Source organism: Gopherus flavomarginatus, chromosome 23 (genome assembly GCF_025201925.1).
Source record: "Gopherus flavomarginatus isolate rGopFla2 chromosome 23, rGopFla2.mat.asm, whole genome shotgun sequence".
In the NCBI taxonomy this organism is placed as follows: Eukaryota; Metazoa; Chordata; order Testudines; family Testudinidae; genus Gopherus; species Gopherus flavomarginatus.
Genome location: NC_066639.1, coordinates 18,140,971 through 18,168,382, shown reverse-complemented (window position 1 = coordinate 18,168,382; position 27,412 = coordinate 18,140,971). Strand labels below are relative to the sequence as shown.

Genomic DNA, 27,412 nt, shown 5'->3' with positions numbered 1-27,412 from the left:
GCCGCGCCCGCTGGGTCCGCGGGGGCTGATGGGAGTTGTAGGCCCGGCGCACTACAACTCCCACAAGCCCCTGCGATACCCCGCCCTGCGCCCCTCCCCCCGGTGGGGGCTTCCATCTGGGCGGCCTAGGCCAGGAACTTCCAGTTCCAAATGAGGCGTGTGGTTAACCGGGCGGCTTCTTAACAGGGCCACCCGCCCTGCCTCGGCTCCCTGCGCCGTTAGCGTAACCGCCAGCCGCCCGCCCTGCCTCGGCTCCCTGCGCCGTTAGCGTAACCGTCGCCCGCCGTGCACCGCCAGCGTAACCGCCAGCCCCCCCCCCCTGCCTCGGCTCGCTGCGCCGCCGGCGTAAACAACGGCTGTAATGCGCCGCTGGCGTAACCGCCGCCCGCCCTGCGTCCTCCCTGCGCCGTTAGCGTAACCGCCGCCTGTCTTGCCTCAGCTCCCTGCGCCGCTGGCGTAACGGCCGCCCGCCCGCCCTACCTCGACTCCCTGCGCCGCTGGCGTAACCACCGCCAGCCCTGCGCCGCTGGCGTAACGGCCGACCGCCCGACCTGCGTCAGCACCCTGCGCCGCCAGCGTAACCGCCAGCCGCCCGCCCTGCCTCGGCTCCCTGCGCCGCTGGCGTAACCTGCGTCCTCCCTGCGCCGTTAGCGTAACCGCCGCCCGTCTTGCCTCAGCTCCCTGCGCCGCTGGCGTAACGGCCGCACGCCCGCCCTGCCTCGGCTCCCTGCGCCGTTAGCGTACCCGTCGCCCGCCGTGCGCCGCTAGCGTAACCGCCAGCCGCCCGCCCTGCCTCAGCTCCCTGCGCCGTTAGCGTAACCGCCGCCTGTCTTGCCTCAGCTCCCTGCGCCGCTAGTAACCACCGCCGGCCCTGCGCCGCTGGCGTAACGGCCGCCCGCCCGCCCGCCCTGCCTCGGCTCCCTGCGCCGTTAGCGTAACCGCCAGCCGCCCGCCCTGCCTCGGCTCCCTGCGCCGCTGGCGTAACCGCCACCTGGCCTGCGCCGCTGGCGTAACGGCCGCCCCCCGCCCTGCCTCGGCTCGCTGCGCCGCTGGCGTAACCGCCGCCCGCCCTGCGTCCTCCCTGCGCCGTTAGCGTAACCGCCGCCCGTCTTACCTCAGCTCCCTGCGCCGCTAGCGTAACCACCGCCGGCCCTGCGCCGCTGGCGTAACGGCCGACCGCCCGACCTGCGTCGGCTCCCTGCGCCGCTAGCGTAACCACCGCCAGCCCTCTGCCGCTGGCGTAACGGCCGACCGCCCGACCTGCGTCAGCGCCCTGCGCCACCGGCGTAACCGCGGCCCGAACCGCCCCTCATTTCGGGCGCCACTGGCGCAACCGCCGCCACCACCTACGCCGCTAGCGTAACTGCCGGGTTCTTTACGCCCTCGCAGCTACGCCCCTGGCGTAAAGGGGCTGATCTTCCACCTACCCCCGTGTTCCGGGGCTACGAAAAGGACGTAAGTCCCGCTTCCGCCTGACTCATGCCGGACTTGGCGGGGCTACGCTAATAGCGCAGGCCAGGCCTTTCCCCACGTCGCCGGAAACCGCACAGCCGCGATTCACAGAGCCCCACGTAGCGTACGGTGCGCCAGCTGCGTGGCAGTTTGACACCAAAACAAAATATTGCGGGCGGGGGAGGGGGAGAGACGGAGCCGCGGCCAATAAGCGGGAGGGGCCAGGACTCCAGGGAGGGGGCGGTGGGGAGGGGGCGTGACCACTGTGGAAGGGGGCGTGGCCATTCGGGGAGCTGACCAAGAAATCAGCTGGCGGAAGGATAAGGCCAGGGCGGAGGAACACGTGTCATGTGACTGACGTCACGCAGCCGGCTTGATCACGTGCCCGTCGGGAAGAAGATCCGGCCCGGAGGAGACTGATACTCAGAGAGAGGTCCCGTGACCGAGCGAGGGGAGCGGAGGGAGAGACCAATGGGAGGAAGGGGCGGGGCGAACGGGGTGCGTGGCCAATGGGGAGGGAGGAACCATGTAAGGGGACCCAAGAGGGGGGGTTATTGTGGAAGATTCCAAAAAGGAAATGGGGGGCCCCGACAGGTGGGTGAAACCATTGGGGCAGCAGTGGGAAGAGACCAAGGGGGGGGGAAAGCCTTGAGTGGGGGAGGGTCCAATACAGGTGAGGGGGAGGGCCTGGGAGCCAGGACGCCTGGGTTCTCTTCCCGGCTCTGGGAGGGGAGTGGGGGCTGGTGGTTAGAGCAGGGGGGCTGGGAGCCAGGACTCCTGGGTTCTCTCCCCGGCTCTGGGAGGGGAGTGGGGGCTGGTGGGTCAGAGCAGGGGGGGCTGGGGGCCAGGACTCCTGGGTTCTCTGTAGGGATTGATCCTGGCTGGCAAACCACCAGATAGTTAATCCCTGCAACCCCCCGTTACCCCCCCTGATCATAAGACCAGGCAAGTACAGCACTACATGCCTGAGTAGAATGAAAAACATAGCACGTCACGCTTGCAAGCAGCGGGTGAGAAGCAGGGAGATAAGGGAGATCCTCCGCCAGTAAGAAGCAAGTAAACAAGGCTGTGATTCATGCTGATTCATGCTGACAATGTAACCAGAAAGAATAAAAGGGCTGCCACGCCGGCTGACGGGGCGCCTTCCTGAGCAAACAAGCTGTCTGTGTCTGGTTCCTTCCCGCATCTGGTGACCCCGACGTGATACCAGCCCTCCGTACCCACCGGCTGGCCAAGCCGTGGTGCACCTCAGTGCGTAGTCGCGCACTCCCTCGTGAGTATGGGGGGGGATTTGTCCGTGCAACAGAAGGCTCATGCGAAAGAGCTGGTTCAGTTACTCAAGGTAACCGGTCGCACAGCAGCATCGCAGCGACATGTGGAAAATTTACTCCATGTCATAGAGGTTAAATGCCCTTGGTACCCCGAGAGAGGGTCTCTCGAGGTTTCCGATTGGCAGACTGTGGGTGAGCGATTCCTAAAAGAACCGCGAGCACCCATCCAACACATTTTGCTGTGGCAACATTGTGCAGAGGCAATCGGGCGTTTGCGAAAGGAGGCGCCCCCGCTTGCCTCTCCCACCCCTACCGCACCTCCGTCCTGTATCACGGAACCTAAAACCCCCTGTCCTGCCCCTCGGGCGTGGGCGATGGCCCCCAGTCCTACCCTCTCTGATTCGCCGTCGCCCTCCTCTCTTTCGCCCTCGCCGGCTCAGAGCGCGGTACAAGCCGCTATTCAGCAGGCGATGGCGATAGACGCCTCCCCCTTATTGGAGGAATGGGAGGGAGACCTCCCGGCCCTTTACCCAGTTACTTATGCCTTGAACGACGCCAGAGAGACAGTTGCTACACATCACCCGTTACCGTTCAAGGTTATTAGCGAGCTAAATAACGGGATCCGCCAATCTGGCCTTCGCTCCACTTATGTGGAGGGTCTCATTGAGGGGCTGGGTACAGTCTATGTTATGTTGCCAACAGATTGGAAACACCTGTTCCGAATGATTTTATCTCCTGCCCAGTACTGTGTATGGGACAGTGAGTTCCGGGCTGCAGCATTGGCTTGCTCCTCTGCACTGAATACTCCTGAACAAATTTATGGGTCGGGGCAGTTTGCAGAGGTGGATGCGCAATTGGTGCTCCCGGCAGAGTCTTTCAAACGCACCGCACTTTCCGTCATGCGGGCGTTTCGTCGCGTTCCCATAACTGGCAAGCCCTTGTCGTCCTTCACTAGTATTAGACAGGGGTCCTCTGAGGCTTTTCACCAGTTTGTAGATAGATTAAAAGAAGCCATTTCCCGTCCAATTGATAACCCAGAAGCCCAAGAAGAACTAATTCGTCGGCTGTCGGCAGAGCAGGCTAATGCCGACTGTCGCCGTATTCTCCAATCAGTTATTCACCGCGCGCAGTACTCCTTGGCGGACATGATCCAGGCTTGTGCCGAGGTGGGGACACAAACCCATGCCCCGGTTGCTAATGTATGGGAGGTCCTAGCCCTATCCATTAATCGTACTGAATTTTGTTTGTCCCAACAAACGGCAGTGGGACAATTACTTGGTACGTGCCTAATCCCAGTTTGCCATAATGCCAATGAAATAGAAAAAAGTACCTGGTTTTACTCCAGCCTAGAAAGTAATACCACAATTAAAAATCTGGGCTATTCAGCCTATCATAATTGGGGACCCCAGTCCCAACGCCTCCCAAATGGAGCTGTTCAGTTACTTACCCCTTATGTTGCTGATTTAAATGCCAGCTGTGCACGTATGACCAATTGCACAGCACACACTTGTGTTTCTCTTCCTGCCACCCCCCTTAACTGTTCCAGGCACTATAATATCTCTTATCTTTATAAATATATAATGTTGCCCCCTGGATGGTTTTGGACTTGTTCTGACCGCACCTTTAATTATATTCCGGCTAATTTAACTGATGGCACCTATTGCTGTGTTAGCCGCCTGTCACTTATTCTTGCTCCCCGGTCTGAGCATGCACCACGAGCAAGACGTTCGTATACCCAGCTGTCCGCTGATTGCGACTCTAAGGTCGAGCTCTTGTCCAAAACTGAGTATGTGGCATTAGCTGCCTCTTTGATTGGTATACCTGGCTTAACAATCAGTAATAGTAGAAATCTTAATCGGTTAGCTTGCTCAGCGGTTAAAGCTCTTAACGCCACGTCTATTGCAGTGGCCTTGCTTAATGAGGAGCAAACAGAGCTGCGCCATGGAATTTTGCAAAATAGAGCTGCTATTGATTATCTTCTTTTGCTACATGACTATGGCTGTGAAAAAATTAATGATATGTGTTGTTTTAATATTTCTGATCACTCCCATGCTATTAATAATCAAATAGCTGTAATTAAAAATCTTACTGCTCAAATTCGAATTCACAATGACCCATTCTCCTCCTGGTGGGACTGGCTATCTAGCTGGCTACCAGGATGGGGTTGGTTACATCAAGTAATAACCTATGGAGGACTTTGCCTTTTGTTCCTCATACTCACCTGCTGTGGCGTTCAGTGTATTCCCTCCTTAATTTCATTGTGCACCCAAGGGTGCCCCTGGGCAGGAAAAAAACCTGCCCTTCCCTTCTAAAAAGTAAAGGGGGAGATGTAGGGATTGATCCTGGCTGGCAAACCACCAGATAGTTAATCCCTGCAACCCCCCGTTACCCCCCCTGATCATAAGACCAGGCAAGTACAGCACTACATGCCTGAGTAGAATGAAAAACATAGCACGTCACGCTTGCAAGCAGCGGGTGAGAAGCAGGGAGATAAGGGAGATCCTCCGCCAGTAAGAAACAAGTAAACAAGGCTGTGATTCATGCTGATTCATGCTGACAATGTAACCAGAAAGAATAAAAGGGCTGCCACGCCGGCTGACGGGGCGCCTTCCTGAGCAAACAAGCTGTCTGTGTCTGGTTCCTTCCCGCAGTTCTCTCCCTGGCGCTGGGAGGGGAGTGGGGTCTGGTGGTTACAGCAGGGTGGAGGGAGCTGGGGGACCATGTATCACGCACCTCGTTGCTGCGTGGGAAGGGGTTTACCCACAAAGCAGGGGTGGGGAGGGGGAGCACAGATTGATGAGGGGAGGGGCTCCCCAAAGAGACCCCCCCTCCACCATAGCCTATCTCAGCCCCGCCCAACCCCCCAGGCTCTGGCTTCCCCTTTTGAGTCCCAGGTCAGCTCCACCCACAGGGAAGTGAGTCACCACCAGGATGTCGAGTACCTCAGCTGCCCTGCCCCACACCCAGAAACGCCTGGCTTGAAACAGGCTCTGAGATGCGCCCACCTCTGGGGCAGGGCGGCCGGTTACACAGGGACCCCTCACCCAGTGCGGAGATGCGCCCCCCCATCTGGGGCAGGGCGGCCGGTTATCCAGGGACCTTTTGCCCAGCGCTGAGATGCGCCCACCTCTGGGGCGGGGCGGCCGGTTGCCCAGGAACCCCTCCCCCAGTGCTGTATTCAGCATTCGAGGAACAGTACCACCCCCCTGCCCCACACATCTGCCACGGGACGCTCCCATGAGTCACTGCACCCTGGGGGTGGCAGGGAGCAGCAGGAAGTGCCTGAAAACAGAACCTGGCCCTGACCCCACAGTTCCCCCCGCGCCAGGAACGTACCTGCGGATTGTGTGACCTCAGGGGTATTTTACACTTCCAATCAAAACAGATGGGCTGTGCCCCACAGCTGTCCCTGATGCCAACCTGGGACCAGCCCCACCTGCCCCCTGCTGAGCCCCCCACAGCGCCCCCTGGCTAAGACACCATCTTTCAAACCCACAGCACAGCAGGACCGTAGGTGCCCCCATCTCCCCCAGAACAGGAGACTGGGAGCCAGGACGCCTGGGTTCCATCCTGCCGCAGGTGGGGCTGATGGTGCATCAGCTGATCCTTCAACCCAGCTTCACCCCTCACAACAGGCCCCACCCTCAATCCCTCACTCCCCTACTGGCTGAGAACTGTAGCCAACCCAGGCCTCTGGCAACTGGGGAAACTGAGGCACAGACGCCAAGTGGGAGACACATGGGCCCTGTTGCTTATGAACCAACTGGGCCCTGGCCCCAGGCAGCCTCAGGCCTCCGGTGGCGGCTGCCCCAGCGCTCACATGCCTTCCCATCACCACCCCCTCAACCCCACGCCCCTCACAGAGCCAGGGAGAGAACCCAGGAGTCCTGGCTCCCAGCCCCCCCCTGCTCTGACCCAGCAGCCCCCACACCCCTCCCAGAGCCAGGGAGAGAACCCAGGAGTCCTGGCCCCCAGCCCCACCCCTGCTCTGACCCAGCAGCCCCCACTTCCCTCCGAGAGCCACGGAGGGAACCCAGGAGTCCTGGCTCCCAGCCCCACCCCTGCTCTGACCCAGCAGCCCCCACACCCCTCCCAGAGCCAGGGAGAGAACCCAGGAGTCCTGGCCCCCAGCCCCACCCCTGCTCTGACCCAGCAGCCCCCACTTCCCTCCCAGAGCCGGGGCCAGAATCGTTCCATCTCCCTGCGCAAGACTCCAGCTGTTGAACATGTGGAGCGGGCTGGGGGGGGTAAAAACTCTCCGAACACGGCACCGGTTCTGGCCTTGCTTAGCGGCTATAATTTCCCACCCGGGTTTTCCTTCTCCTCCCGAGTCCGAGGAAAGAACCCAACAGAGAAGGGTCGTCCCTTGGGCACAGATCCGAGACCCAACACCTGCCCCGGGCAAAAAAAAAAATCCAGCGGCTCCAACCCGGGGAGAAGTGGAGGGAAGAACACAACGAAAAAGGAAACGAAAAGAAAAAACGAGGTCTTTGTACAAGGCCGGAGGGGGGGGGGGGCAGAGTCTTGTAAAACCAGACCACCCCCCCCGGCCTGATCGGACACGTCCATCCGCGCGCCGTGAAGCTGCACACCCCCTTTCTTTGTCCCGCTGCCGGATAAGCTCCGCCCTCCGAGTCAGTCCCCGCCCATTCTTGGCACAGGGCCGGGTGTGGGGGGGAGTAGGTTGGTGGGGAATTGGGGGGGGTGACCCCCCCTCCGCTCTTCTCCAGAGTTCAGGAATCGGTGGCAGAGTCCACGTGGTGGTGATGGTGGCAGCGCTGGGATCCGGCGGAGGTCAGGGGCCAACGCCTGAAGAAAGGAGGTGCTGACATCACCAGAGGCAGTGCTGATGGAGGTTCCGGATCAGCACCGACCGCACGTCCGCTGTGAACCTGGGGAGGGGAAGGGAAGCGTTAGGAGGGAACCCAGGAGTCCTGGCTACCAGCCCCCTCTCCTAATTAACCAGACCCCTTTGAGCGAGGGACCCCTAGGTACCAGCACAGAGACTGTGCAGTTTCAAAGGATCCACCTTGCTGGATCACCACCTAATAATTGACCTGGGGAACTCCTCGCCACAGGACATCGCGACCGCCAAAAATGTAACGGGATCGGGAAAATAAAGTTCCTGGAGGGTGGATCAGTCAACAGTTAGTAACCCAGGCAGGTGGAGACGCGACTCCAGAGAGGAGGGCGCCCGGCAGCGTGGTGCCGCAAGGATTCAGGGCTCGGCCCCACACAGGAGGATCCTGCTCAGTCAGCCTGGGCTCTGTGGCGTGGGTCGGGGGGTCTGTCGGATACTGAGGCATCAGGGTCCAACCCTTCTGCCTGCGACCGCCTGGATCTCCAGCTCAGAACAGTGCGGGGTTTTAAGCGGAGCCAGGGAGAGAACTCAGGAGTCCTGGCTCCCAGACCCCATGCTCTGACCCACCAGCCCCCACTCCCCTCCCAGAGCCGGGGAGAGAACCCAGGTGTCCTGGCTCCCAGCCCCCATGCTCTGACCCACCAGCCCCCACTCCCCTCCCAGAGCCGGGGAGAGAACCCAGGAGTCCTGGCTCCCAGCCCCCCTCTGCTCTGACCCACCAGCCCCCACTCCCCTTCCAGAGCCGGGGAGAGAACCCAGGAGTCCTGGCTCCTAGCCCCCCCTGCTCTAACCCACCAGCCCTCACTCGCCTCCCAGAGCCGGGGAGAGAACAGGAGTCCTGACTCCCAGCCCCCCCTGCTCTAACCCACCAGCCCCCACTCCCCTCCCAGAGCCGGGGAGAGAACCCAGGAGTCCTGGCTCCCAGCCCCCCTCTGCTCTAACCCACCAGCCCCCACTCCCCTCCCGGAGCCGGGGAGAGAACCCAGGAGTCCCGACTCCCAGCCCCCCTGCTCTAACCCCCAGGCCCCACTCCCCTCCCAGAGCCAGGGGGAGAACCCAGGAGTCCTGGCTCCCAGCCCCCCGTGCTCTAACCCACCAGCCCCCACTTCCCTCCTGGTGCTGGGAGGGAATCCAGGAGGCCTGGCTCCCAGCCCCTCGTCCCCTCCCTAGAGAACCCCGGCGTCCTGGCCCCCAGCCCCCGGCGGGTACCTCAGGGCGTCCAGCATGGGCAGCAGGTTGAGCAGGGCCGTGTCGCTGGGGTCGCTGAACCACGACTTGATGGGGATGGCGTTGTCTAGGAGAGAGGGACAGACGGACGCCTCTTAAAGGGGCGGCGCTGGCCAACTGGGGAAGGGGAGGTGTACATCCTCCTCCCCCCCCCGCAGTACCACATACCCAGATGCTGCCCCACCTCCCGTACCCCAGCAGAACCCTGGGGGGGGGGCATCTCTGTGGCTCATGATCCCTCCCCATCCATTTGGGGTGAGCCACTTCTCTTCAGTCAGGACATTAGCGCAATCAGGAGGCAGCTGGGGGTTAGAGCAGGGGGGGCTGAGAGCCAGGACTCCTGGGTTCTCTCCCCAGCTCTGGGAGGGGAGTTGGGGCTGGTGGGTCAGAGCAGGGGAGGCTGGGAGCCAGGACTCCTGGGTTCTCTCCCTGGCTCTGGGAGGGGAGTGGGGGCTGGTGGGTCAGAGCAGGGGGGGCTGGGAGCCAGGACTCCTGGGTTCTCTCCCCGGCTCTGGGAGGGGAGTGGGGGCTGGTGGGTTAGAGCAGGGGGGCTGGGAGCCAGGACTCCTGGGTTCTGTCCCAGCCCTGGGAGGGGAGTCGGGGCTAGCGGGCGGCAGGGGGGGCTGGGAGCCAGGACTCCTGGGTTCTCTCCAGGCCCCGAGAGGGGCGTGGGGGCTAGGGGGTAGTGCGGGGGGCTGGCTCGTACCTGGATGGCTCCGGTAGGCGCCCGGCGAGTTGTCCAGGATGACGACACTCGACAGGTCACTGTGCACCACCGACAGGTCCTTGATGTAGCTGCCCAGCTCCAAAGTGCAGTGCTGGGGAGGGGGAGAGGCGGGGGCGTGGGGGGTGAGTGGCTACTAACCCCTAGGGTGCCCCCCCCAGTGCCCCAGCCCACACTCCTCCCCCCCACCAGGGCCATGCTGGGAGATTAGGGGGACGGGGGGGAATGCAGGGGCACCCCAGCAGGCAACTGGCTGCTCCCTCCCACCAGCTGAAGCCACGCCCTCTTCTCCTTAGCTCTTCTAACCAAAGCCCCGCCCCAGCTCCCTGTAAGCTCCGCCCCATCCCCTGCTCCCCGAAAGCCCTGCCCCCAGACTCCCTATGCTCTGCCCCAGCCCCTTCACCCTGCTCCCCCTAGCCCCCACTGATTTCTCTAAGCTCCACCCCCAGTCCCCCTGCTCTCCAAAGCCACGCCCCCAGCTCCACCTAAGCTCCACCCTATCCCTCCCTGCTCTCCAAAGCCACGCCCCCAGCTCCACCTAAGCTCCACCCCATCCCTCCTCTGCTCTCCAAAGCCACGCCCCCAGCTCCATCTAAGCTCCACCCCATCCCTCCTCTCCAAAGCCACACCCGCAGCCACACCTAAGCTCCACCCTCAGTTCCCCCCACTCTGCTCTCCAAAGCCACACCCCAGCTCCATTTAAGCTCCACCCCCAGCCCCCCCTCTCCAAAGCCACACCCCCAGCCACACCTAGGCTCCACCCTCAGTTCCCCCCACTCTGCTCTCCAAATCTACACCCCAGCTCCATCTAAGCTCCACCCCCAGCCCCCCTCTCCAAAGCCACACCCCCAGCCACACCTATGCTCCACCCTCAGTTCCCCCCACTCTGCTCTCCAAAGCCACACCCCAGCTCCATCTAAGCTCCACCCCCAGCCCCCCTCTCCAAAGCCACACCCCCAGCCACACCTAAGCTCCACCCTCAGTTCCCCCCACTCTACTCCCCAGACCCCACCCCTCCTTCCCCATCGTCCCTCCCCTGCCATCTCTGCACCCCCAACTCACCTGCCGGTAATACCTTCTCTTGAGGATACTCCTGTTGTTGTCCAGCTTGGCCACCGCGGAGCCGTAGATCTCCATGCTGGCCGTGAACACCACCAGCTCATACCACTGGCTCACCTGGCATGGGGCGGGGGGGGGAGGAAATCAGTGCAGGATGGAGACCTCCACCTCCTCCCAGCGGGGGGGTGGAGGGGCAGCCAGATACCCCCATGGGCCCCCGAGAGAGCAGTCATGATGGCAGTGTCTTTGGGCACACATGCATGGTCATGGCAGTCCAGTTCTATGGAGGGCAGGGGGTCTAGTGGTTAGAACAGGGGGGGCTGGGAGCCAGGACTCCTGGGTTCTCCCCCCGGCTCTGGGAGGGGAGTGGGGGCTGGTGGGTCAGAGCAGGGGGGGCTGGGAGCCAGGACTCCTGGGTTCTCTCCCCAGCTCTGGGAGGGGAGTGGGGGCTGGTGGGTCAGAGCAGGGGGGGCTGGGAGCCAGGACTCCTGGGTTCTCTCCCTGGCTCTGGGAGGGGAGTAGGGGCTGGTGGGTCAGAGCAGGGGAGGTTAGGACCCAGGACTCCTGGTTTCCATCCCTTGGCTCTGCCATCAGCCTGCTTGGGTAAGTTCCTTCCCCTCTGTGCCTCTCACACTCGGTCTAGACCGATCTCTTTGGGGAACGACTCATCTACCTGCACACACAACACCCAGCGACAGTCTACGGTATCACTTGAAAAGCCATAATCTGCTGACTATCACCGTCCTGTTCAACTGTGCTCCCCAACGCTGCCTAAGCCGTGATGAGATTTTACTGCGTCTCTGGTACTGAAACACATTGCGAGTCAAGAGAGGACTGGCCACAGGTGTTAGACAACCAGTCGCTAGGGCAGAGTCTGGGGGTTTCCCTCAGGAACAGCAGTTGTTTGCAACTCTGAACCGTTCGTCCCACGGAACGAAACATTTCAAAAGTTTACAACTGAACGTTAACTTAATACAGCTTGGAAACTTCACTGTCACTGTAGCTCCAGGCAGGAAATGCTCTGTGCATTACCCAGTGTTGACCCACGGTGTCACTATTTTTCTATGAGAGAAATCCTCTGTGCATTACCCTGCGTGGCCATACGGTGTCACTGTTGCCTTGTGAGGGAAATGTTCTGTGCATTACCCTGCGTGGCCATACGGTGTCACTGTTGCTCCATGCAGGAAATGCTCTGTGCATTACCCACGTGGCCACACTGTGTCACTGTTCTACCGTGAGGGAAATGCTCTGTGCATTACTCGTCGCGGCCACACTGTGTCACTGTTGCTCCATGATAGAAATGCTCTGTGCGTTATCCTGCATGGCCACACCATGTCACTGTAGCTATCTGCAGGAAATGCTCTGTGCATTACACCACGTGTTCACACGGTGTCACTGTTGCTCCATGCTGGAAATGATCTGTGCATTAACCTGCGTGGCCACACGGTGTCACTGTTGCTCTGTGAGAGATATCCTTAGTGCATTACCCTGCGTGGCCACACAGTGTCACTGTTGGTCCATGCGGAAAATGCTCTGTGCATTATCCAGTGTGGCCACATGGTGTCACTATTTTTCTATGAGACAAATCCTCTGTGCATTACCTGGCGTGGCCACACAGTGTCACTGTTGCTCTGTGAGGGATATCCTTCATGCGTTACCCAGCGTGGTCACATTGTGTCACTGTAGCTCCAGGCAGGAAATGTTCTGTGCATTACCCCGCGTGGCCACACGGTATCACTGTTGCTCCATGCGGGAAATGCTCTGTGCATTATCCAGTGTGGCCACACCGTGTTACTGTTGCTCCATGCAGGAAATGATCTGTGCATTACCCTGCGTGGCCACATGGTGTCACTGTTGCTCCATTCGGAAAATGCGCTTGGCATTACCATGCATGGCCACATGGTGTCACTTTAGCTATATGCAGGAAATGCTCTGTGCATTACCCTGCATGGCCACACGGTGTCACTGTTGCTCCATTCGGGAAATGCGCTTGGCATTACCCTGCATAGCCACATGGTGTCACTTTAGCTATATGCAGGAAATGCTCCGTGCATTACCCTGAATGGCCACACCATGTCACTGTTGCTCCATGCAGGATATGATCTGTGCATTACCCTGCGTGGCCACATGGTGTCACTGTTGCTCCATTCTGGAAATGCTCTGTGCATTACCTGGCGTGGCCACACAGTGTCACTATTGCTCTGTGAGGGAAATGTTCTGTGCATTACCCTGCGTGGCCACATGGTTTTAATATTCCTCTGTGGGCGATATCCTTACTGCATTACCCTGCGAGACCACACGGTGTCACTCTTGCTCTGTGATGGAAATGCTCTGTGCATTAACCAGTGTGGCCAGACGGTGTCACTATTTTTCTATGAGAAATCCTCTGTGCATTACCGGGTGTGGCCACACAGTGTCACTGTTGCTCTGTGAGGGATATCCTTCATGCATTACCCAGCGTGGTCACTCTGTGTCACTGTAGCTCCAGGCAGGAAATGCTCTGTGCATTACCCCGCGTGGCCACACGGTATCACTGTTGCTCCATGCGGGAAATGCTCTGTGCATTATCCAGTGTGGCCACACTGTGTCACTGTAGCTCCAGGCAGGAATTGCTCTGTGCATTACCCCATGTGGCCACACCGTGTCACTGTTGCTCCCTTCAGGAAATGATCTGTGCATTACCCAGTGTGTCCACACGGTGTCACTGTTGCTCCATGCGGGAAATGCTCTGTGCATTAGCCCACGTGGCCACACGGTGTCACTGTTCTACAGTGAGTGAAATGCTCTGTGCATTACTCGTCGTGGCCACACTGTGTCACTGTTGCTCCATGATAGAAATGCTCTGTGCGTTATCCTGCATGGCCACACCATGTCACTGTAGCTATATGCAGGAAATACTCTGTGCATTACCCCTCGTGTTCACACGGTGTCACTGTTGATCCATGTAGGAAATGCTCTGTGCATTACCCTGCGTTGGCCACATGGTGTCACTGTTGCTCCATTCGGGAAATGCTCTGTGCATTATCTAGTGTGGCCCCACGGTGTCACTATTTTTCTATGAGAGAAATCCTCTGTGCATTACCTGGTGTGGCCACACAGTGTCACTGTTGCTCTGTGAGGGATATCCTTCGTGCATTACCCTACGTAGCCACACAGTGTCACTGTAGATCCACGCAGGAAATGCTCTGTGCATTACCATCTGTGGCCACACGGTGTCACTGTTCCTCCATCAGAGAAATGCTCTGTGTATTACCCTGCGTGGCAACACTGTGTCACTGTTGCGCCATTAAAGAAGTGCTCTCTGCATTACGCTGCATAGCCACACGGTGTCACTCTAGCTATATGCAGGAAATTATCTGTGGATTACCCTGCGTGGCCACACGGTGCCACTGTTGCTCCATGCGGGAAATGCTCTGTGCATTACCCTGCATGGCCACATGGTGTCACTGTAGCTCCAGGCAGGAAATGCTCTGTGCATTACCCAGTGTGGCCCCACGGTGTCACTATTTTTCTATGAGAGAAATCCTCTGTGCATTACCTGGCGTGGCCACACAGTGTCACTGTTGCTCCATGACAGAAATGCTCTGTGCATTACCCGGTGTGGCCACACAGTGTCACTGTTGCTCCATGACAGAAATGCTCTGTGCATTACCCGGTGTGGTCACACAGTGTCACGGTTGCTCCATGCAGGAAATGCTCTGTGCATTACCCGGTGTGGCCACACAGTGTCACTGTTGCTCCATGACAGAAATGCTCTGTGCATTACCCGGTGTGGTCACACAGTGTCACGGTTGCTCCATGCAGGAAATGCTCTGTGCATTACCCGGCGTGGCCACACAGTGTCACTGTTGCTCTGTGAGGGAACAGCTCTGTGCGTTACCCCGCGTGGCCACACCGTGTCACTGTTGCTCCATGCAGGAAATGCTCTGTGCATTACCCACGTGGCCAGACGTGTCACTGTTGCTCCATTCGGGAAATGCTCTGTGCATTAGCCCACGTGGCCACACGGTGTCACTGTTCTACCGTGAGGGAAATGCTCTGTGCATTACTCGTCGCGGCCACACTGTGTCACAGTTGCTCCATGATAGAAATGCTCTGTGCGTTATCCTGCATAGCCACACAGTGTCACTGTAGCTATATGCAAGAAATGCTCTGTGCATTACCTCACGTGTTCACACGGTGTCACTGTTGCTCCATGTAGGAAATGCTCTGTGCATTACCCTGCGTGGCCACATAGTGTCACTGTTGCTCCATCCGGGAAATGCTCTGTGCATTATCCAGTGTGGCCCCACGGTGTCCTTATTTTTCTCTGAGAGAAATCCTCTGTGCATTACCTGACGTGGCCACACAGTGTCACTGTTGCTCTGTGAGGGATATCCTTCGTGCATTACCCTACGTAGCCACACCGTGTCACTGTAGGTCCATGCAGGAAATGTTCTGTGCATTACCCAGTGTGGCCACACGGTGTCACTGTTGCTCCATGCGGGAAATGTTCTGTGCATTACCCAGTGTGGCCACATGGTGTCACTATTTTTCTATGAGAGAAATCCTCTGTGCATTACCTGGCGTGGCCATACGGTGTCACTGTTGCTCTGTGAGGGAAATGCTCTGTGCATTACCCTGTGTGCCCACAGCGTGTCACTCTTGCTCCATGCAGGAAATGCTCTGTGTATTACCCAGTGTGGCCACACTGTGTCACTGTTGCTCCATGAGATAAATGCTCTGTGTATTAACCGGCGTGGCCACACGGTGTCACTGCTGCTCCATGAGAGAAATGCTCTGTGCGTTACCCCGCGTGGCCACACCGTGTCACTGTTGCTCCATGAGAGAAATGCTCTGTGCATTACCCCGCGTGGCCACACCGTGTCACTGTTGCTCCATGCGGGAAATGCTCTGTGCATTATCCAGTGTGGCCACACTGTGTCACTGTAGCTCCAGGCAGGAAATGCTCTGTGCATTACCCAGTGTTGACCCACGGTGTCACTATTTTTCTATGAGAGAAATCCTCTGTGCATTACCTGGCGTGGCCACACAGTGTCACTGTTGCCTTGTGAGGGAAATGCTCTGTGCATTACCCCGCGTGGCCACACGGTATCACTGTTGCTCCATGCGGGAAATGCTCTGTGCATTATCCAGTGTGGCCACACTGTGTCACTGTAGCTCCAGGCAGGAAATGCTCTGTGCATTACCCTGCGTGGCCATACGGTGTCACTGTTGCTCCATGATAGAAATGCTCTGTGCATTACCCTGTGTGGCCACAGGGTGTCACTCTTGCTTCATGCAGGAAATGCTCTGTGCGTTACCCCGCGTGGCCACCCAGTGTCACTGTTGCTCCATGCGGGAAATGCTCTGTGCATTAGCCCACGTGGCCACACTGTGTCACTGTTCTACCGTGAGGGAAATGCTCTGTGCATTACTCGTCGCGGCCACACTGTGTCACTGTTGCTCCATGATAGAAATGCTCTGTGCGTTATCCTGCATGGCCACACCATGTCACTGTAGCTATATGCAGGAAATGCTCTGTGCATTACCCCACGTGTTCACACGGTGTCACTGTTGCTCCATGTAGGAAATGCTCTGTGCATTACCCTGCATGGTCACACCATGTCACTGTTGCTCCATGCGGGAAATGATCTGTGCATTACCCTGTGTGGCCACATGGTGTCACTTGCTCCATTCGGGAAACGCTCTGCGCATTACCCAGTGTGGCACCACGGTGTCACTATTTTTCTCTGAGAGAAATCCTCTGTGCAATACCTGGCGTGGCCACACACTGTCACTGTTGCTCCATGATAGCAATGCTCTGTGCGTTATCCTGCATGGCCACATGGTTTTAATATTCCTCTGTGGGGGACATCCTTACTGCATTACCCTGCGAGACCACACGGTGTCACTGTTGCTCTGTGAGGGAAATGTTCTGGGCATTACTGGGATAGAGCAGGGGGTGACTTTAGGTGAGGGACAGGACCTAAGCCTGTAACTCGAGCTAGGCAGGAGGGAGGGGGTCAGCACCTTTGCCACAAAGCTGGACACAGGAAGGGGCCGGCTGGAGGGAGTTGGGTTAGTTCAGTTTCAGTTTTGGGCTGAGTGGTTGGAATTCAGGGAATCCCAAACTGGGGACTAAACTTCCTGAACCCCCAGAAGGACTCAGCTGGGGTCCTGGTTGTGCCCAATAGCTCTGCTTTATCCTTTGTTCCTGTTGGCCAAAAAAACCCTTCTGTTTTACTGCCTAGCTGAGAGTCACTATGAGTCTCAGGAAGAGGGGTGCATGACTGGACTCCCTCACACTCCGTGACACCCCCTAAGCCCCTCCAGGACCCCTGAAGCCTGGACGTAGGTATCTGTGCCCCCCACCAAAACCCCCTAAGCTCCCCCCAGGATCCCTGTATCCTGGACGTAGGTATCTGTGCACGCTCACGAACCCACTGATCATCCCAGCGACCCCTACAGCATGGACGTAGGTATCAGCACCCCCAAAATGCCCCAAAGCAATCCCGGGATGCCTACAGCCTTGATATAGGTATCTGTGCCCCTCCCAACCTCCTTATACCCCCAGAACTCCTCCAGCCTGGACGTAGCTATTTCTGCCCACCAGGAACCCCCTAAGCCCCCCCACCAGGACTTCTCCAGCGTGGACATAGGTATCTCTGCCCTCCACAAGCCCCCTAAAACCCCTAGGGCCCCCTCCAGCCTGGTTGTAGGTATATGTACCCCCCACAAACTCCCTAAGTTCCCCAGGGCCCCCTCCAACTGGGACGTAGGTATCTGCTCAACCCACAACCTCCTAAGTACCCCAGGGACCCCTAGAGTCTGGACATAGATATCTGTGCCCCTCACAAACCCCCTAAGCCCCCCGGGACCCCTACAGCCTGGATGTAGGTATATCTGCCCCCAAAAAACTCAGTAATCCCTCTCCAGACCCTTCCAACCTGGACGTAGGTATCTTTGCCCCGCACAAACTCATAAGCACCCAAGGTAACCCTACAGCCTGAACGTAGGTATCTGCGCCCCCCACAAATCCCCTAAGCTCCCAGGGACCCCTATAGCCTGGATGCAGGTATCTGAGGCCCCCACAAACCCCCTAATGCTCCCGGGACCCCAACAGCCTGGAAAGTCTTATCTGTGCCCCCCACACACCCCCTAAGCCCCATGGAATTCCTCCAGCCTGGAGGTAGGTATCTGAGCCCCCAACGAACCCCCTAAGCCCCCCGGGACCCCTCTAGTCTGCACCTAGGTATCTGTGACCCCCTAAAACCCCCTAAGTCCCCCCAGACCCCTCCAGCCTGGATGTAGGTAACTGTGACCCTCAGAAACCCCCTAACCCCCCAGGAACCCCTACAGCCTGAACATAGGTATCTGTGCCCCCCACAACCCCGTAATCCCCTCCGGGACCCCTACAGCCTTGACGTAGGTATCTTGGCTCCCGACAAACCAGCTAAGTGCCCCAGGGACCCCTACAGCCTGGACATAGGTATCTGTGTCCCCATGAACCCCCTAAGCCTCCAGGGACCTTTACAGAATGGACATTGGTATCTGTACCCCCCCTTAAACCCCCTAAGCCACCCGGGACCCCTCCAGTCTACACCTAGATATCTGTGAGCCCCTAAAACCCCCAAGCCCCGTTAGACCCCTCCAGCCTGGATGTAGGTAACTGTGCCCCTCAGAAACCCCCTAACCCCCCAGGAAACCCTACAGCCTGGAAGTAGGCATCTGTGCCCCTCACAACCCCCTAATCCCCCCTGGACCCCTACAGCCGGGACGTAGGTATCTTGCCCCTGACAAAACCCCTAACCCCCAGGGACCACTACAGCCTAGACCTAGGTATCTGTGCCCCCTACAAATACCCTAAGCCTCCCAGGACCTCTGCAGCCAGGACATAGGTATCTGGGCCCCCCATAAACCCCCAGGATTCACAGCGACCCCTCCAGCCTGAACGTAGGTATCCGTGACCCTTCCCAAACCCCCTAAGCCTCCCCTGGACCCCTACAGCCTGGACGTAGGTATCTGTGCCCCCCACAACTCCCTAAACCCTCCAGGGACCCATACAGTTGGGACGTAGATATCTTTGCTGCCCAGAAACTCCCTAATCCATCCCAGGACCCCTACAGCCTGGACTTTCATATCTGTGCCCCCCCAGAACCCATCTTAGCCCCCTGGGACCCCTACAGCCTGGATGTAGGTATCTGAGACCCCCATGAACCCCCGAATCCCCCCGGGACACTTACAGCCTGGATGTAGGTATCACTGCCCCCCAGAAGCTCATTAATTCCTCCAGGGACACCTCCAACCTGGACGTAGGTATCTGTGCCCCCCACCAACCCCCATAAGTCCCCCCGGGACCCCTACAGCATGGACGTAGGTATCTGGGCCCCCCAAGAAACCCCTAAGCCCCTCAGGGATCCCTACTGCCTGGACGTAGGTATCTGCACCCCCCACAATCCTCCTAAGCCCCCCAGGGATCCCAACAGCCTGGACGTAGGTGTCTGTGCCACCACAAATCCACTAAGTCTGCCAGAGAGTCCTACAGCCGGGACGTAAGTATCTGTGCCCCCATGAACATCTTAATCCCCCCAGGGACCTCTACACTCTTGACGTTGGTACATGTACCCCCCATAAACCCCCTAAGCCCCACCTGGACCCATCCTGCTTGGACATAGGTAACTGTGCCCCTCAGAAATCCCCTCACCCCCCAGGATCCCCTACAGTCTGGACGTAGGTATCTGTGCCCTCACAAACCCGCTAAGCTCCCTATTGACCTCAACAGCCTGGATGTAGGTATCTGTACCCACATAAACTCCTAAGATCCCCAGGACCCCTCCAGCCTGGACATAGATATCTGTGCCCCCAAAGAACCCCCTAAGCCCATCCGGGAACCCTCCAGCCTGAATGCAGGTTTCTGTACCCGCCCACAAACCCCGTTAAGTCCACCCGGGACCCTTCGAGCATGGACTTATTTGTCTGTGCCCCCCAAGAACCTCTTAAGACCCCACGGGCCCCCTCCAGCCTGGACGTAAGTATCTGTGCCCCCACAAACCCCCTAAGCCCCGAAGGGACCCCTATAGCCTGGACATAGATATCTGTGCCAATAGGAAACCCACTTAGGCCTTGGCTACTCTTGCAGGTCTGCAGCGCTGGGAGTTACAGCTGTCTTCGTACAGCTGTGTAGGGAAAGCGCCGCAGGGTGGCCACACTGACAGCTACCAGAGCTGCAGTGTGGCCACATTTGCAGCGCCGCTGGGAGTGGTGCATTGTGGGCAGCTATCCCAGCGTTCAAGTGGCTGCAACGTGCTTTTCAAAAGAGGGGGGCGGGGTGGAGTGTGACAGGGAGCGTGGGGGAGACAGAGGGAGTGGATTTTTGGAGCTGACACTGTGTCAGCTCCCTGCCTTGCAAGTTCTAAGGACTGGAAGATACACAGCACCTACCTTCAATCATTTTAAAAGTTTTGAGCCCTTCCCCCACCCCTCTCTTATTCACTAAATGCAAATTATGCACTCCTAAATAGCCTTCAGACCACATAAGCAGCTGCTCCAAAACAGACTCCCCCCTCCCCCCCGCCGTGTTGCTTCTCTCCTCAAGCAAACACTAGCTGTGAACATTCTGAAAGAATCCCCCTGCCTGCCTCTGCTCGAGCAAACGAGCTGTGTTTGTTTTTTAGATAAGCGGCTCTGGGAGCCCGGAGTTCACAACAAAACAGCAGAGTGGCTGAACAGGCATTCTGGGACACCTCCAAATACCTCGGAGGCCAATTACAGCGCTTTTGGTGGCCACATTTGCGGAGCAGCGCTGCATCCCCAGCGGTGCACTCGTTATACCCCAGGCAGAGCAGGAGTACAGCCAGCGCTGCAGCCAGGGAGATGCAGCGCTGTATGTGCCTTGCAAGTGTGGACGGTGAGTAAGCTGCAGCGCTGTAAACCCACCACCAGCGCTGCAACTCTCCAGTGTAGCCAAGCCCTTAGCCTCCCTGGGCCCTCTACAGTCTGGACGTAGGTATCTGTGCCCCCACAAACCCCTTAAGCCCCTTCACGACCCCTCCAATCTGGAGACAAGTATCTGTGCCCCCCACAAACCCCCTAAGCCCCCCTGTGCCCCTTCAGCCTGGACGTAGGTATCTGTGCCCCACAGAACCCCTCTAAGCCCCCGTTTACCCCTTCAGCCTGGACGTACATATGTGTGCACCCAACGAATCCCTTAAACCCCCCAAGGACACCTCCAGTCCGGACATAGGTAACTGTGCCCCCCACGAAGCCCTAAGCCCCCCTGGATCCCTACAGCATGGAGGTACGTATCTGGGCTCCCCAAAAAAAACCTAAGCCCCCCAGGGACACCTACAGTCTGGAGATAGTTATCTGTGCCCCAGCCCGAACCCCATAAGCCACCCCAAGACCCCTCCAGCGTGGATGTAGGTATCTGTACCACCCATGAACCCCCTAAGCCTTCCAGGGTCCCCTACAGCCTGAACGTAGGTATCTGTGCCCCCAACAAATTCACTAAGCCTTCCAGAGTCCCTAACAGCATGGCCGTATGTATCTGAGCCCCCCACGAATCCCCTAATCCCCACAAGGACCCTACAGCCTGGACGTTGGTATCTGTGCTGCAAATAAACCCTCTAAGCCCCCAGGGACCCCTTCAGCTTATACGGAGGTATCTGTTACCCCCATGAACCCCCTCAGCACCCCCAGGACCCTTCCAGCCAGGACGTAGGTATCTGTGCCTCCCAGACCCCCTAAGACCCCAAGGGAGACCTACAGCATGGACGTAAGTATCTGTGCCCACCACAAATCCCCTAAGCCTCCCAGAACCCCTCCAGCATGGAAGTAAGTATCTGGGAACCCCCCAAAACCCCTAAGGCACCCAGAGACCCCTACAGCCTGGATATAGGTATCTGTGCCCCTCGCATACCCCTAAGCCCTGCCGAGACCCCTACAGCCTGGACGGAGTTGTCTGTACCCCCCTCAAATCCCCTCAGCCTCCCAGAACCGCTACAGCATGCATGTAGCAATCTGGGCAGCCCAAAAAAACCCTAAGCTCCCCAGGGACCCCTACTGCCTGGACATAGGTATCTGTGCCCATCCCAACCCCCTAAGACACCCCTGGACAGCTACGGAGCCCCTAATCCCCACCGGGATCTCTACAGCCTGGACGTAGGTATCTATGCCCCCCACAGCCCCCATAACTCCCCCAGGGTCCCAACCAGCCTGGACGTAGGTATCTGTGACCCTCAGAAACCCCCCTTAGCCCCCCAGAACCAATCCAGCCTGGACGTAGGTATTTCTGCCCCCCACAAATCCCCTAAGCCCCACAGGGACCCCTACAGCCTGGACGTAGGTATCTCTGCCACCATGAATGCCCTAAGGCCCCATGACCCCAAAAGCCTGGGCATAGGTATCTTGGCCCCACACAAACCCCCTAGGGCCCCCAGGCACCCCTACAGCCTTGACATAGGTATCTGTGCCCTCCACAAACCCCCTAGGGCCCCCAGGCACCCCTACAGCCTTGACATAGGTATCTGTGCCCTCCACAAACCCCCTAGGGCCCCCAGGCACCCCTACAGCCTTGACATAGGTATCTGTGCCCCCCCACAACCCCTAAGCCCCCCAGGGACCTCTACAGCCTCTGCGTAGGTGTGATGCTCTGTGCGTTACCCTGTGTGGCCACACGGTGTCACTGTTGCTCCCTGCGGGAATTGCTCTGGGCATTATTGAGATGCTGTAGGGACTGTCTGTTTGCGGGATGGGAGATCAGGGGGTGGATTTAGGAACCCTCAACCTACCTTCAATTGCCCTACACATAGGAACCCTAACCCTCGCTCCAAGTGCCCAAAGCACAGGAACCCTAACCCTCCCTCCAAGTGCCCTACCCTAGAAACCCTAACCCTACAGTCTGGAGGTAGCTATCTGTGCCCCCCACAACCCCCCTTAAGCCCCCCAGCGACCCCTCCAGCCTGGACATAGGTATCGGTGTCACCATGAACGCCCAAAGACCCCCACGGATCCCGAAAGCCTGGACATACGTAACTTGGCCCTTCACAAACCCCCTAAGCCCCCAGGGAGCCCTACAGCCTGGAGATAGGTATGTGTGCCCCCCCACTAACCTCCTAAGCCCCCCAGGATCCCCTACAGCCTGGACGTAGGTATCTATGACCCCCAGAAACCCCCCTTAGCCCCCCGGGACCAATCCAGCTTGGACGTAGGTATCTCTGCCCCCCACAAATCCCCTAAGCCCCACAGGGACCCCTACAGCCTGGACATAGGTATCTGTGCCACCACGAATGCCCTAAGCCCCCATGACCCGGAAAGCCTGGGCATAGGTACCTTGGCCCCACACAAACCCCCTAGGGCCCCCAGGCACCCCTACAGCCTTGACATAGGTATCTGTGCCCCCTCCCACAAATCCCCTAAGCCCCCCATGTACCCATACAGCCTGGACGTAGTTATCTGTGCCTCCTACACACCCCCTTACCCCCCCCAGGGACCCCTATAGCCGGGACGTAGGTATCTGTGCCCCCCAGTAACCCCCTAAGACCATCAGGACACCTACAGCTTGGATGTAGGTATCTGTACCCCACACAAAGCCCCCAAGCCCACCGGTTACCCCTCCAGCCTGGACGTAGGTATCCGTGCTCCCCAAAAAACCCCTAAGCCCCCCGGGAGCCCTATAGCCTGGACGTAGATATCTGTACCCCTCAGAAAACCCCTAATCAACCACGGGACCTCTACAACCTGGACATATGTATCTGTGCCCCCCACGAACCCCGGAGCCCCCCCAGGATGCATCCAATCAGGATGTAGGTATCTGTCCCCCTCATGAACCCACTAAGCCCCCCCCCGGGACTCCTTCAGCCTGAACGTAGGTATCTGTACCCCCCACAACACCACTAAGCCCCTCAGGACCCCTCCAACATATACATAGGTATCTGTGTCCCCCACGAAACCTCTAAGCCCCACAGGGACCCCTACAGCGTGGACCTTGGTATCTGTGCCTCCCATAAACCCCCTAAGCCCACCGGTGACCTCTCCAGCCTGGACATACGTATCTGTGCTCCCCAAAACACCACTAAGCCCTCCAGGGACCCCTACAGCCTGGACATAGGTATCTGTGCCCCTTACTAACTCATAAGCCTTCCATGGACCCCTCCAGGCTGGATGTAGGTATCTGTGCCCTCCACAACCCCCCTATGCCCCACCGGGACCCCTCCAGACTGGACGTAGGTATCTGTGCCCCCCACAGCCCGCCTAAACCCCCATGGACCCCTCCAGCCTAGACGTATGTGTCTGTGCCCCCCCTGAACCTGCTAAGCCCCCAGGGACCCCTACCAGCTCAACCTAGGAATCTGTGCCCCCCACAAACCCCGTGATACCCCAGGGATCCCTCCAGCCCGGACGTAGGTACCCTTGTTCCCCTCAATCCCCGCTGAGACCCCTCCAGCCCGGAGATAGGTCCCTGTGCCCCCCACAAACCCCCTAAGCCCCACACGGACCTCTACAGCCTGGACATAGTTATCTCTGCCCCCCACATCCCACTAAGCCCCCCTGGGACCCCTCCAGCCCTGAAATAGGTAGCTGTGCCCCTACAAACCCCCTAAGCCCGCCCAGGACCCCTCCAGCCTGGACGTAGGTATCTGTAGCCCCCATGAACCCCCTTAGCCCCCGGGGACCCCTACGGCCTGGACTTAGGTATCTTTGCTCACCATGAACCCCCTAAGTCCCACAGGGACCCTTGCAGCCTGCACGTAGGTATCTGTGTCCCCCACGACCCCCTAAGCCACACAGGGACCCCTGCAGCCTGGAGGTAGGTGTCTGTGCCACCCCACAACCACCTAAGTCCCTCTGGGACCCTTCCAGACTGGAGGTAGGTATCTGCGCCCGCCACGAACTCCAAAATCCCCCCACGGACCCCTCCAGCCTGGATGTAGGTATCTCTGCCCCCCACGATCCCTCTAATGCCCCCGGGCACCCCTACAGCCTGGAGGTAGATATCTGTGCCCCCACAAACCCCCTAAACCCCCAGGGACCCGTCCAGCTTGGACCTAATTATCTGAGCCACCCATGAACCCCCTAAGCTGCTCCGAGACCCCTCCAGCCTGGACATAGTTACCAGTATCCACCCCAAACCCCTAAGCCCCTCCGGGACCCCTACAGCCTGGACATAGGTATCTGTACTCCCCAAGCCCCCCCGGGACCCCTCCATTATGGACGTAGGTATCTGAGCCCCCCCACAATGCCCCTAATTCCACCAGGAACCACTAGAGGCTACACATAGTTATCTGTGCCCCCCACAAACCCCTAAGTCCCCCAGGGATACCTCCAGGTTGGACCTAGCTATCTGTACCCCCCACGATCCCCTAAGACCACCAGGGACCCCTCCAGCCTGGATGTAGGTATCTGTGCCCACCACGAACCCCTAAGTCTCCCAGGGATACCTCCAGGTTGGACCTAGCTATCTGTACCCCGCACGATCCCCTAAGACCACCAGGGACCCCTCCTACCTGCATGGCAGGTATCTGTGCCCACCACGAACCCCCTTAATCCCCCCAGGGACCCCTCCAGCCTGGACGTAAGTATCTGTGCGCCCCCCCGCAGCCCCCTAAGCTCCCCCGGGACCACTACAGCCTGGACTTCGGTATCTCTGCCACCCAAAACTCTCGTAAGCATCCCCTGGAGCCATACAGACTGGACATAGGTATCTGTGCCCCCCACAAACCCCCTAAATCTCCAGGGACCCCTCCAGCCTGGACGTAGGTATCTGTGCGCCCCCCGCAACCCCCTAATCCCCCCGGGACCACTACAGCCTGGACGTCGGTATCTCTGCCACCCAAAACCCCCGTAAGCATCCCCTGGAGCCATACAGACTGGACGTAGGTATCTGTGCCCCCCACGAACATCCTAAGCCCACAAGGGACCCCTACATCCTGGACGTAGTTATCTGTGATACCCACTACTGCCTGAGCATCCCAGGGACTCCTCAAGCCTAGATGTAGGTATCTGTGCCCCCCACAAACCCCCTAACTGCCCAGGAACCCCTCCAGGCTGGACAAAGGTATTTGTGCTCCCCACGAACCCCCTAATAACCCCATGGACCCCTCCAGCCTGGTCGTAAGTATCTGGGCCCCCCCAAAATCCCCTAAGCCCCCCAGGGACCCCTACAGTCTGGTGATAGGTATCTGTGCTGCCCCTCAAACCCCATAAGCCGCCCCCCAGGAACCCTCCAGCCTCGACATAGGTATTTGTGCCCCCCACAGCCCCCTAAGCCCCCAGGAACCCGCCAGCCTCGACATAGATATTTGTGCCCCCCACAGCCCCCTAAGACCCCCAGGGACCCCTACAGCCTGGACCTAGATATCTGTACCCCCACAACCCTCCTAAGCACATTGGGAGCCCTACAGCCTGGACTTACGTATCTGTCCCTCCCCCCCACAAACACCCTAATCCACCCAGGACCTGTACAACCTAGACCTAGGTATCTGTGGCACCCACAAACCCCTAAGCTCCACGGGACCCCTCCACCCTGGACATAGGTATCTGTACCTCCCCAGACCCCCAATCCCCCTGGGACCCCTCCATTCTCAACGTAGGTATCTGAGCCCCCCACAACACCCCTAATTCCAACAAGAACCTTTAGAGGCTGTATGTAGGTATCTGTGCCCCCCACAAACCCCTAAGTCCAGCAGGGATACCTCCAGGTTGGACCTAGCTATCTGTACCCCCCACGATCCCCTAAGACCACCAGGGACCCCTCCAGCCTGGATGTAGGTATCTGTGCCCACCACGAACCCCTAAGTCCCCCAGGGATACCTCCAGGTTGGACCTAGCTATCTGTACCCCCCACGATACCCTAAGACCACCAGGGACCCCTCCAGCCTGGATGTAGGTATCTGTGCCCACCACGAACCCCCAAATCCCCCTAGGGAGCCCTCCAGCCTGGATGTAGGTATCTGTGTGCCCCACGAACCCCCTAATACCCCTGGGGACACCTAAAGCCTGGACATATGAATCTGTTCACCCCACAACCCCCCGAACCCCCAGGGACCCCTCCAGCCTGGACAAAGATATCTGTGCCCCCCCCAACCCGCTAAGCCCCCCAGGACCCCTACCGCCTGGATTCAGGAATCTGTGCCCCCAACGAACCCCGTAATAATCCCGGGGACTCCTGCAGCCCAGACTTAGGTATCTGTGCCTCCATGAACCCCCTAAGCCCCCCAGGGATGCCTACAGTCTGGACGTAGGTATCTGTGCCCCCCAAAACTCCCTAAGCTCCCCAGGGACCCTACCAGCTTGGACGTAGGTATCTGTGCACCCCCCAACCCCCTAAGACCCTGTGGGACCCCTCCAGCCTGGACCTAGCTATCTGTGACCTCACGACCCCATAAGACGCCCATGGACCCCTCCAGGCTGGACGTAGGTATCTGTGCCCCCCATGAACCCCCTAATAACCCCGGGGAGCACTAAAGCCTGGATGTAGATATCTTTGCCCCCCACAACCCCCTAGCCACCCCCGGGACCCCTACAGCCTGGGCATAGGTATCTGTGACCCCCACAAACTCTTTAATCCTCCCAGGTACCACTCCATCCTGGATGTAAGTACCTGTACCCCCCGCAACCCGCTAAGCCTCCCAGAGACCCCTCCAGCCGGGACATAAGTATCTGTGACCCCCACAAACGCCCTAAGCCACCCATGGACCCCTACAGCCTGAACGTAGGTATCTGTGCCCCCCACAGACCCCCTAAACCTCCCAGGGACCCCTACAGCCTGAGCGTAGGTATCTGTGCCCCCCACGAATCCCCTAAGCCCCCCCAGGGACACCTCCAGCCTGTACGTAG

General features: G+C 58.7%; 2 protein-coding genes across 16 annotated transcripts in view; both read right to left on the bottom strand.

The window, feature by feature from the left end:
- The window catches only part of LOC127039618 (zinc finger protein 2-like), a 284,621-nt gene that overhangs the window by 11,644 nt on the left and 245,565 nt on the right, over positions 1 to 27,412 (bottom strand). Inside the window, exon 1 of one of the 15 annotated variants that reach the window (XM_050933437.1) lies at positions 1,428 to 1,623. The exons of 12 other annotated variants lie outside the window; for them this stretch is intronic. The gene's annotated coding sequence lies outside the window, so the exon portion shown is untranslated. Of the gene's footprint in view, positions 1 to 1,114; positions 1,188 to 1,427; positions 1,624 to 27,412 lie in introns of those variants that run through there. 2 more of the 15 variants (XM_050933422.1, XM_050933432.1) reach the window with 2 other exon arrangements.
- The window catches only part of LOC127039774 (CTD nuclear envelope phosphatase 1-like), a 35,410-nt gene continuing 15,531 nt past the window's right edge, over positions 7,534 to 27,412 (bottom strand). Inside the window, exons 2-5 of the mRNA XM_050933632.1 lie at positions 10,598 to 10,711; positions 9,518 to 9,629; positions 8,794 to 8,878; positions 7,534 to 7,615 (exon numbers count right to left, since the gene is read on the bottom strand). Coding sequence (XP_050789589.1) covers positions 7,555 to 7,615; positions 8,794 to 8,878; positions 9,518 to 9,629; positions 10,598 to 10,711 — 372 coding nt within the window. The 3' untranslated portion in view covers positions 7,534 to 7,554. The remainder of the gene's footprint in view (positions 7,616 to 8,793; positions 8,879 to 9,517; positions 9,630 to 10,597; positions 10,712 to 27,412) is intronic.